Source organism: Pseudorasbora parva, chromosome 8 (assembly GCF_024679245.1).
Source record: "Pseudorasbora parva isolate DD20220531a chromosome 8, ASM2467924v1, whole genome shotgun sequence".
In the NCBI taxonomy this organism is placed as follows: Eukaryota; Metazoa; Chordata; class Actinopteri; order Cypriniformes; family Gobionidae; genus Pseudorasbora; species Pseudorasbora parva.
In genome coordinates, this window is record NC_090179.1 from 15855560 (window position 1) to 15867938 (window position 12379).

General features: G+C 35.4%; 1 protein-coding gene across 1 annotated transcript in view; it reads left to right on the forward strand.

Moving 5' to 3' along the window:
• Positions 1-12379, forward strand: part of si:ch211-281l24.3 (uncharacterized) — a 146062-nt gene that overhangs the window by 115002 nt on the left and 18681 nt on the right. Inside the window, exons 30-33 of the mRNA XM_067450756.1 lie at positions 1156-1641; positions 4150-4596; positions 7035-7544; positions 10044-10535. Coding sequence (XP_067306857.1) covers positions 1156-1641; positions 4150-4596; positions 7035-7544; positions 10044-10535 — 1935 coding nt within the window. The remainder of the gene's footprint in view (positions 1-1155; positions 1642-4149; positions 4597-7034; positions 7545-10043; positions 10536-12379) is intronic.

The following is a 12379-nucleotide window of genomic DNA, read 5'->3' on the forward strand; positions in this document are numbered from 1 at the left end:
TACATATAAAGGTAGATTGGTGTCATTTGAATCTGAAAAGTAAGACTGATTATCCCTAACTCATTTCTGGTTGGTCAGTCTAGTTCTTATATCAGTCTTAGCGGCTCTGTTTATGACAGTCGTGCTGTAAGTCGATCTGTTGTTCAAATCCTTCTCTCACTCTTGTTCAGTCAGTCTATAGAGATTGATTTTGTTCATGTATTTCTATTACAGCAGCTTCATTCAGCTCACAGTGTGTTTATATATGCAGTTATAATCGAGCTACAGTCGTCATCTCTCTGTCCAAATATACATGACACAATACATCACCAAATACTGTCAGAGTTAAAAACATCACACATTACCCTTGACTTTAACAGTTAATACACAACGACGAGGCCAATTGTAGTGTGATTAACATGCTGGATGAAGCCGAGATACAATCACATTATCTGTTTAATTCATCTTCAGAAACACCAAACCGACACAATTTCAACGGGACTAAAACAAATGTACATAATATTTTAAAATATTAATAATTGTTTTAGCCCAACTGAGATTGAATGTTTAAAGTGTGTGTGAATGTGATTACTGATGTGACGTAAAACACAAACAGCACTCGACTTTAATGGAGCTCTAGATGAAGTGTTTAGTGTCAGATCTCAAACACAGTGTAGAAACTGTCTGTCTGACGCAGGTTTACCTTCATATCAACTCAATATGAGCCAGTTACATGTGTTTGAAATCAGTGGTTTAGGGATATTAATTTACTCAAACGTTGTGTTTTAATTTTGTTTAGATTCCAAAAGATAGAAACTATACAAAAATACTTTATTTATTAAATATTCAATTTAGGATTATATTTATAACACACAACTCTATACACAACCAGACAGTAAAACTGAAATATAAAGGGAATGAAGTTAAAACTGAATTGTTGAAAACAAATCAATCCGCCAACTTGCTTTTTATATTAACTTTTAATAATTTAAGTCACTTTTTTCAGTATTTTATATTCTCCTACACTGGACAATAAAGTGATAATTGTGTGTGTGTGTGTGTGTGTGTGTGTGTGTGTGTGTGTGTGTGTGTGTGTGTGTGTGTGTGTGTGTGTGTGTGTGTGTGTGTGTGTGTGTGTGTGTGTGTGTGTGTGTGTGTGTGTGTGTTTCTCTACAGATTTTGTGACATCTACATAAAGAGAGAAGCTGCTGTGAAGTTTCTGCTGAATCTGTTTGTTTCAGCATCAGAGTTTGATGCAAATACAGAAGAAAATTACACTCAACTGTTAACATCTGTGTGCAGCTACACATCTTTCCCCTATGATGATGATGATGATGATGATGATGATGATGATGATGATGATGATGATGATGATGATACTGAGGCTCAGATTCATCAGTGTGATTTCCTGCTGGATCTGTGTTCACATGTGAAGGACTATGAGACTCAAACAGGCAGGAGTGTCCTTCCAGCATTACAGTCAGTTTATCAGTCAGCTCCTGCAGTCTGGAGAATAAAGCTCTCAGAGAGAAAGAGCTCCATCCTCCTAGAAGTGCTGAAACTCCAAACAGAGAAGAAACCAGTAGAGCTGAGAGACTGGACAGATGAAGAGAGTGAAGTGAGGGGATTCCTCCAGTGTCTGCCCTACATCTCACAGCTCAGGTCAGAGTTTTATGGAGAACAGATCACTCATGTTTGATTTATTGTATTCAGTGCTCACAGTAAAATGTATGAAATTAATCTATATGTTGGGTAGACCGTACAGTCCAAACTAAAATTATTCAGACACCAGATATCATTTTTGCAACATGTCCTCCAACTAATATGCTTATATAGATCGTTTGTCACTTCCTTGAAATTTGACCCATAGGAGCGTTTACTAAAGTTGTGCTCCTACTGACAATAGGACACTTTCATTTCAAAGCATTTTTCCTTTTTTATTTGCAAAATATTTCAGGTTTTGCAAAGCTCAATTGTTAAAGCATTGCAATATACAACAACATGTGATCATGCGATCGTGAGTTCGATCTCAGGGAACACATGTGCTCGTAAAGTGTGTATGCACTATAAATCTCTGGGTAGGTTTAGGGATGGGGTGGGGATAGTTATAAGTAAAAAAAAAAAAATATATATATATATATATATATATATATATATATATATATATATATATATATATATATATATATATTTGCTAAATGGAAATAGGAAACACGGTGGTAAAAAGTCAATACATTGCATAAAAATTAATATGCAATTTGATTGGTAACGACAGTCATTCGTCATTTCATGACGTCAGACGTAACACTACACTGTCATTATTTTCACGCCAGCTAGAGGGCGCATGACTTTAAAACGTAAATATAGGTCACAATAAGGTGCTTGAAAAACGACCTATAGTCTTTTTTTTTTTTTTTGGAGGACAGTTTGCTTTTTTGATATTTTTTAGTGGGTGCAGGACACTATAGTTCATTTGTGTAAGTGAGCCAGTGAGGATAACAGAATAAAGTAAACTGTGACATATTATACCTAAACATTCCTCATACAGTGGACTACCAGTAAAACTGATAAAAGTTTTCAACCAAAATGATTCAGACACTTTGACCTGACCAAGTTTTTCTTAAGTGTTTTTCTTTAATTGCTAATCCAGCATTTACACACAGACTGAACAAAATCAAGCATTGCTCTGTTATTGGTTTGACCTAAACTGGTATTATCTGATTGTCTTAAATTGAAAAGCTGACAGCTGATTGGCTGATCGTAATCCATTACATCCCTGTCTATCAAAGCTATCTGACATCATCACGATGAATTTGTTTTGACACAGTTTAACTCTGAGATCTTGTCATGTTGTATTATCATTTTATAAACTATAGTTAATAACCTGTTATAATGTGAGAAAATGTTGAAGGTGTCTGAATAAATGTTGGTTAGACAGTATATATGTGAACGTGAACTAGAATTAAAAACACTGAATTGAAGTGTGGTTTTGTCAACACCACAGCGGCCGATTACTTAAACTTCTTAAACTAGTCTTACAAGTTAGTCATCTCATTGATTTCTTAAAGTCTGATCATAACCGATTTAAACCAGTTACATATAAAGGTAGATTGGTGTCATTTGAATCTGAAAAGTAAGACTGATTATCCCTAACTCATTTCTGGTTGGTCAGTCTAGTTCTTATATCAGTCTTAGCGGCTCTGTTTATGACAGTCGTGCTGTAAGTCGATCTGTTGTTCAAATCCTTCTCTCACTCTTGTTCAGTCAGTCTATAGAGATTGATTTTGTTCATGTATTTCTATTACAGCAGCTTCATTCAGCTCACAGTGTGTTTATATATGCAGTTATAATCGAGCTACAGTCGTCATCTCTCTGTCCAAATATACATGACACAATACATCACCAAATACTGTCAGAGTTAAAAACATCACACATTACCCTTGACTTTAACAGTTAATACACAACGACGAGGACAATTGTAGTGTGATTAACATGCTGGATGAAGCCGAGATACAATCACATTATCTGTTTAATTCATCTTCAGAAACACCAAACCGACACAATTTCAACGGGACTAAAACAAATGTACATAATATTTTAAAAGATTAATAATTGTTTAGCGAAACTGAGATTGAATGTTTAAAGTGTGTGTGAATGTGATTACTGATGTGACGTAAAACACAAACAGCACTCGACTTTAATGGAGCTCTAGATGAAGTGTTTAGTGTCAGATCTCAAACACAGTGTAGAAACTGTCTGTCTGACGCAGGTTTACCTTCATATCAACTCAATATGAGCCAGTTACATGTGTTTGAAATCAGTGGTTTAGGGATATTAATTTACTCAAACGTTGTGTTTTAATTTTGTTTAGATTCCAAAAGATAGAAACTATACAAAAATACTTTATTTATTAAATATTCAATTTAGGATTATATTTACAACACACAACTCTATACACAACCAGACAGTAAAACTGGAATATAAAGGGAATGAAGTTAAAACTGAATTGTTAAAAACAAATCAATCCGCCAACTTGCTTTTTATATTAACTTTTAATAATTTAAGTCACTTTTTTCAGTATTTTATATTCTCCTACACTGGACAATAAAGTGATAATTATGTGTGTGTGTGTGTGTGTGTGTGTGTGTGTGTGTGTGTGTTTCTCTACAGATTTTCTGACATTATCTACAAGAAGAGAGAAGCTGCTGTGAAGTTTCTGCTGAATCTGTTTGTTTCAGCATCAGAGTTTGATGCAAATACAGAAGAAAATTACACTCAACTGTTAACATCTGTGTGCAGCTACACATCTTTCCCCTGTGGTGAAAACTATACTAACCGTCACTCTGATCAGTCTGATCTCCTGCTGGATCTGTGTTCACATGTGAAGGACTATGAGACTCAAACAGGCAGGAGTGTCCTTCCAGCATTACAGTCAGTTTATCAGTTGTCAGCTCCTGCAGTCTGGAGAATAAAGCTCTCAAAGAGAAAGAGCTCCATCCTCCTAGAAGTGCTGAAACTCCAAACAGAGAAGAAACCAGTAGAGCTGAGAGACTGGACAGATGAAGAGAGTGAAGTGAGGGGATTCCTCCAGTGTCTGCCCTACATCTCACAGCTCAGGTCAGAGTTTTATGGGGAACAGATCACTCATGTTTGATTTATTGTATTCAGTGCTCACAGTAAAATGTATGAAATTAATCTATATGTTGGGTAGACCGTACAGTCCAACCAAAAATTGTTCAGACACCAGATATAATTTTTGCAACATGTCCTCCAACTAATATGCTTATATAGATCGTTTGTCACTTCCTTGAAATTTGACCCATAGGAGCGTTTACTAAAGTTGTGCTCCTACTGACAATAGGACACTTTCATTTCAAAGCATTTTTCCTTTTTTATTTGCAAAATATTTCAGGTTTTGCAAAGCTCAATTGTTAAAGCATTGCAATATACAACAACATGTGATCATGCGATCGTGAGTTCGATCTCAGGGAACACATGTGCTCATAAAGTGTGTATGCACTATAAATCTCTGGGTAGGTTTAGGGATGGGGTGGGGATAGTTGTAAGTAAAAAATATATATATATATATTTGCTAAATGGAAATAGGAAACATGGTGGTAAAAAGTCCGTACATTGCATAAAAATTAATATGCAATTTGATTGGTAACGACAGTCATTCGTCATTTCATGACGTCAGACGTAACACTACACTGTCATTATTTTCACGCCAGCTAGAGGGCGCATGACTTTAAAACGTAAATATAGGTCACAATAAGGTGCTTGAAAAACGACCTATAGTCTTTTTTTTTTTTTTTTTGGAGGACAGTTTGCATTTTTGATATTTTTAGTGGGTGCAGGACACTATAGTTCATTTGTGTAAGTGAGCCAGTGAGGATAACAGAATAAAGTAAACTGTGACATATTATACCTAAACATTCCTCATACAGTGGACTACCAGTAAAACTGATAAAAGTTTTCAACCAAAATGATTCAGACACTTTGACCTGACCAAGTTTTTCTTAAGTGTTTTTCTTTAATTGCTAATCCAGCATTTACACACAGACTGAACAAAATCAAGCATTGCTCTGTTATTGGTTTGACCTAAACTGGTATTATCTGATTGTCTTAAATTGAAAAGCTGACAGCTGATTGGCTGATCATGATCCATTACATCCCTGTCTATCAAAGCTATCTGACATCATCACAATGAATTTGTTTCGACACAGTTTAACTCTGAGATCTTGTCATATCTAATAAATGTTGGTTAGACAGTATATATGTGAACGTGAACTAGAATTAAAAACACTGAATTGAAGTGTGGTTTTGTCAACACCACAGCGGCCGATTACTTAAACTTCTTAAACTAGCCTTACAAGTTAGTCATCTCATTGATTTCTTAAAGTCTGATCATAACCGATTTAAACCAGTTACATATAAAGGTAGATTGGTGTCATTTGAATCTGAAAAGTAAGACTGATTATCCCTAACTCATTTCTGGTTGGTCAGACTAGTTCTTATATCAGTCTTAGCGGCTCTGTTTATGACAGTCGTGCTGTAAGTCGATCTGTTGTTCAAATCCTTCCCTCACTCTTGTTCAGTGAGTCTATAGAGATTGATTTTGTTCATGTATTTCTATTACAGCAGCTTCATTCAGCTCACAGTGTGTTTATATATGCAGTTATAATCGAGCTACAGTCGTCATCTCTCTGTCCAAATATACATGACACAATACATCACCAAATACTGTCAGAGTTAAAAACATCACACATTACCCTTGACTTTAACAGTTAATACACAACGACGAGGACAATTGTAGTGTGATTAACATGCTGGATGAAGCCGAGATACAATCACATTATCTGTTTAATTCATCTTCAGAAACACCAAACCGATACAATTTCAACGGGACTAAAACAAATGTACATAATATTTTAAAATATTAATAATTGTTTTAGCCCAACTGAGATTGAATGTTTAAAGTGTGTGTGAATGTGATTTCTGATGTGACGTAAAACACAAACAGCACTCGACTTTAATGGAGCTCTAGATGAAGTGTTTAGTGTCAGATCTCAAACACAGTGTAGAAACTGTCTGTCTGACGCAGGTTTACCTTCATATCAACTCAATATGAGCCAGTTACATGTGTTTGAAATCAGTGGTTTAGGGATATTAATTTACTCAAACGTTGTGTTTTAATTTTGTTTAGATTCCAAAAGATAGAAACTATACAAAAATACTTTATTTATTAAATATTCAATTTAGGATTATATTTATAACACACAACTCTATACACAACCAGACAGTAAAACTGGAATATAAAGGGAATGAAGTTAAAACTGAATTGTTGAAAACAAATCAATCCGCCAACTTGCTTTTTATATTAACTTTTAATAATTTAAGTCACTTTTTTCAGTATTTTATATTCTCCTACACTGGACAATAAAGTGATAATTGTGTGTGTGTGTGTGTGTGTGTGTGTGTGTGTGTGTGTGTGTGTGTGTGTGTGTGTGTGTGTGTGTGTGTGTGTGTGTGTGTGTGTGTGTGTTTCTCTACAGATTTTGTGACATCTACATAAAGAGAGAAGCTGCTGTGAAGTTTCTGCTGAATCTGTTTGTTTCAGCATCAGAGTTTGATGCAAATACAGAAGAAAATTACACTCAACTGTTAACATCTGTGTGCAGCTACACATCTTTCCCCTATGATGATGATGATGATGATGATGATGATGATGATGATGATGATGATGATGATGATGATGATGATGATGATGATGATGATACTGAGGCTCAGATTCATCAGTGTGATTTCCTGCTGGATCTGTGTTCACATGTGAAGGACTATGAGACTCAAACAGGCAGGAGTGTCCTTCCAGCATTACAGTCAGTTTATCAGTTGTCAGCTCCTGCAGTCTGGAGCATAAACCTCTCAGAGAGAAAGAGCTCCATCCTCCTAGAAGTGCTGAAACTCCAAACAGAGAAGAAACCAGTAGAGCTGAGAGACTGGACAGATGAAGAGAGTGAAGTGAGGGGATTCCTCCAGTGTCTGCCCTACATCTCACAGCTCAGGTCAGAGTTTTATGGGGAACAGATCACTCATGTTTGATTTATTGTATTCAGTGCTCACAGTAAAATGTATGAAATTAATCTATATGTTGGGTAGACCGTACAGTCCAAACTAAAATTATTCAGACACCAGATATCATTTTTGCAACATGTCCTCCAACTAATATGCTTATATAGATCGTTTGTCACTTCCTTGAAATTTGACCCATAGGAGCGTTTACTAAAGTTGTGCTCCTACTGACAATAGGACACTTTCATTTCAAAGCATTTTTCCTTTTTTATTTGCAAAATATTTCAGGTTTTGCAAAGCTCAATTGGTAAAGCATTGCAATATACAACAACATGTGATCATGCGATCGTGAGTTCGATCTCAGGGAACACATGTGCTCGTAAAGTGTGTATGCACTATAAATCTCTGGGTAGGTTTAGGGATGGGGTGGGGATAGTTGTAAGTAAAAAAAAAAAAAAATATATATATATATATATATATATATATATATATATATATATATATATATATTTGCTAAATGGAAATAGGAAACATGGTGGTAAAAAGTCAATACATTGCATAAAAATTAATATGCAATTTGATCGGTAACGACAGTCATTCGTCATTTCATGACGTCAGACGTAACACTACACTGTCATTATTTTCACGCCAGCTAGAGGGCGCATGACTTTAAAACGTAAATATAGGTCACAATAAGGTGCTTGAAAAACGACCTATAGTCTTTTTTTTTTTTTTTTTGGAGGACAGTTTGCATTTTTGATATTTTTAGTGGGTGCAGGACACTATAGTTCATTTGTGTAAGTGAGCCAGCGAGGATAACAGAATAAAGTAAACTGTGACATATTATACCTAAACATTCCTCATACAGTGGACTACCAGTAAAACTGATAAAAGTTTTCAACCAAAATGATTCAGACACTTTGACCTGACCAAGTTTTTCTTAAGTGTTTTTCTTTAATTGCTAATCCAGCATTTACACACAGACTGAACAAAATCAAGCATTGCTCTGTTATTGGTTTGACCTAAACTGGTATTATCTGATTGTCTTAAATTGAAAAGCTGACAGCTGATTGGCTGATCGTAATCCATTACATCCCTGTCTATCAAAGCTATCTGACATCATCACAATGAATTTGTTTCGACACAGTTTAACTCTGAGATCTTGTCATATCTAATAAATGTTGGTTAGACAGTATATATGTGAACGTGAACTAGAATTAAAAACACTGAATTGAAGTGTGGTTTTGTCAACCCCACAGCGGCCGATTACTTAAACTTCTTAAACTAGCCTTACAAGTTAGTCATCTCATTGATTTCTTAAAGTCTGATCATAACCGATTTAAACCAGTTACATATAAAGGTAGATTGGTGTCATTTGAATCTGAAAAGTAAGACTGATTATCCCTAACTCATTTCTGGTTGGTCAGACTAGTTCTTATATCAGTCTTAGCGGCTCTGTTTATGACAGTCGTGCTGTAAGTCGATCTGTTGTTCAAATCCTTCCCTCACTCTTGTTCAGTGAGTCTATAGAGATTGATTTTGTTCATGTATTTCTATTACAGCAGCTTCATTCAGCTCACAGTGTGTTTATATATGCAGTTATAATCGAGCTACAGTCGTCATCTCTCTGTCCAAATATACATGACACAATACATCACCAAATACTGTCAGAGTTAAAAACATCACACATTACCCTTGACTTTAACAGTTAATACACAACGACGAGGACAATTGTAGTGTGATTAACATGCTGGATGAAGTCGAGATACAATCACATTATCTGTTTAATTCATCTTCAGAAACACCAAACCGACACAATTTCAACGGGACTAAAACAAATGTACATAATATTTTAAAATATTAATAATTGTTTTAGCCCAACTGAGATTGAATGTTTAAAGTGTGTGTGAATGTGATTACTGATGTGACGTAAAACACAAACAGCACTCGACTTTAATGGAGCTCTAGATGAAGTGTTTAGTGTCAGATCTCAAACACAGTGTAGAAACTGTCTGTCTGACGCAGGTTTACCTTCATATCAACTCAATATGAGCCAGTTACATGTGTTTGAAATCAGTGGTTTAGGGATATTAATTTACTCAAACGTTGTGTTTTAATTTTGTTTAGATTCCAAAAGATAGAAACTATACAAAAATACTTTATTTATTAAATATTCAATTTAGGATTATATTTATAACACACAACTCTATACACAACCAGACAGTAAAACTGGAATATAAAGGGAATGAAGTTAAAACTGAATTGTTGAAAACAAATCAATCCGCCAACTTGCTTTTTATATTAACTTTTAATAATTTAAGTCACTTTTTTCAGTATTTTATATTCTCCTACACTGGACAATAAAGTGATAATTGTGTGTGTGTGTGTGTGTGTGTGTGTGTGTGTGTGTGTGTGTGTGTGTGTGTGTGTGTGTGTGTGTGTGTGTGTGTGTGTGTGTGTGTGTGTGTGTGTGTGTGTGTGTTTCTCTACAGATTTTGTGACATCTACATAAAGAGAGAAGCTGCTGTGAAGTTTCTGCTGAATCTGTTTGTTTCAGCATCAGAGTTTGATGCAAATACAGAAGAAAATTACACTCAACTGTTAACATCTGTGTGCAGCTACACATCTTTCCCCTATGATGATGATGATGATGATGATGATGATGATGATGATGATGATGATGATGATGATGATGATACTGAGGCTCAGATTCATCAGTGTGATTTCCTGCTGGATCTGTGTTCACATGTGAAGGACTATGAGACTCAAACAGGCAGGAGTGTCCTTCCAGCATTACAGTCAGTTTATCAGTTGTCTGCTCCTGCAGTCTGGAGAATAAAGCTCTCAGAGAGAAAGAGCTCCATCCTCCTAGAAGTGCTGAAACTCCAAACAGAGAAGAAACCAGTAGAGCTGAGAGACTGGACAGATGAAGAGAGTGAAGTGAGGGGATTCCTCCAGTGTCTGCCCTACATCTCACAGCTCAGGTCAGAGTTTTATGGAGAACAGATCACTCATGTTTGATTTATTGTATTCAGTGCTCACAGTAAAATGTATGAAATTAATCTATATGTTGGGTAGACCGTACAGTCCAAACTAAAATTATTCAGACACCAGATATCATTTTTGCAACATGTCCTCCAACTAATATGCTTATATAGATCGTTTGTCACTTCCTTGAAATTTGACCCATAGGAGCGTTTACTAAAGTTGTGCTCCTACTGACAATAGGACACTTTCATTTCAAAGCATTTTTCCTTTTTTATTTGCAAAATATTTCAGGTTTTGCAAAGCTCAATTGTTAAAGCATTGCAATATACAACAACATGTGATCATGCGATCGTGAGTTCGATCTCAGGGAACACATGTGCTCGTAAAGTGTGTATGCACTATAAATCTCTGGGTAGGTTTAGGGATGGGGTGGGGATAGTTGTAAGTAAAAAAAAAAATATATATATATATATATATATATATATATATATATATATATATATATATATATATATATATTTGCTAAATGGAAATAGGAAACACGGTGGTAAAAAGTCAATACATTGCATAAAAATTAATATGCAATTTGATTGGTAACGACAGTCATTCGTCATTTCATGACGTCAGACGTAACACTACACTGTCATTATTTTCACGCCAGCTAGAGGGCGCATGACTTTAAAACGTAAATATAGGTCACAATAAGGTGCTTGAAAAACGACCTATAGTCTTTTTTTTTTTTTTTGGAGGACAGTTTGCTTTTTTGATATTTTTTAGTGGGTGCAGGACACTATAGTTCATTTGTGTAAGTGAGCCAGTGAGGATAACAGAATAAAGTAAACTGTGACATATTATACCTAAACATTCCTCATACAGTAGACTACCAGTAAAACTGATAAAAGTTTTCAACCAAAATGATTCAGACACTTTGACCTGACCAAGTTTTTCTTAAGTGTTTTTCTTTAATTGCTAATCCAGCATTTACACACAGACTGAACAAAATCAAGCATTGCTCTGTTATTGGTTTGACCTAAACTGGTATTATCTGATTGTCTTAAATTGAAAAGCTGACAGCTGATTGGCTGATCGTAATCCATTACATCCCTGTCTATCAAAGCTATCTGACATCATCACGATGAATTTGTTTCGACACAGTTTAACTCTGAGATCTTGTCATGTTGTATTATCATTTTATAAACTATAGTTAATAACCTGTTATAATGTGAGAAAATGTTGAAGGTGTCTGAATAAATGTTGGTTAGACAGTATATATGTGAACGTGAACTAGAATTAAAAACACTGAATTGAAGTGTGGTTTTGTCAACACCACAGCGGCCGGTTGCTTAAACTTCTTAAACTAGTCTTACAAGTTAGTCATCTCATTGATTTCTTAAAGTCTGATCATAACCGATTTAAACCAGTTACATATAAAGGTAGATTGGTGTCATTTGAATCTGAAAAGTAAGACTGATTATCCCTAACTCATTTCTGGTTGGTCAGTCTAGTTCTTATATCAGTCTTAGCGGCTCTGTTTATTAGCCTGGTTTTACCAGACTCTTGTACATTTCATTTGTACATAGAGTCTGGCCACTCTCCATTGACAAGGGTTTATTTTTGTGAAGGCGGGCACCCTGTTGAGGTTTAAAACTATTGGATCTGCCATAACCAATCGCTAATGTTTGGTTGTGACATATGTCATGCGCCCTTCGCCTGTTTCACTCTTGGAAATCCGACAAAATAAAAGTGCACATGTGCATGCCACCTCAGTAATAAAACTATAGGATAAAACCTCAAACTCGTGCACTCGGATTGTGATTGATTCACGTCACGGTGGAGAGGA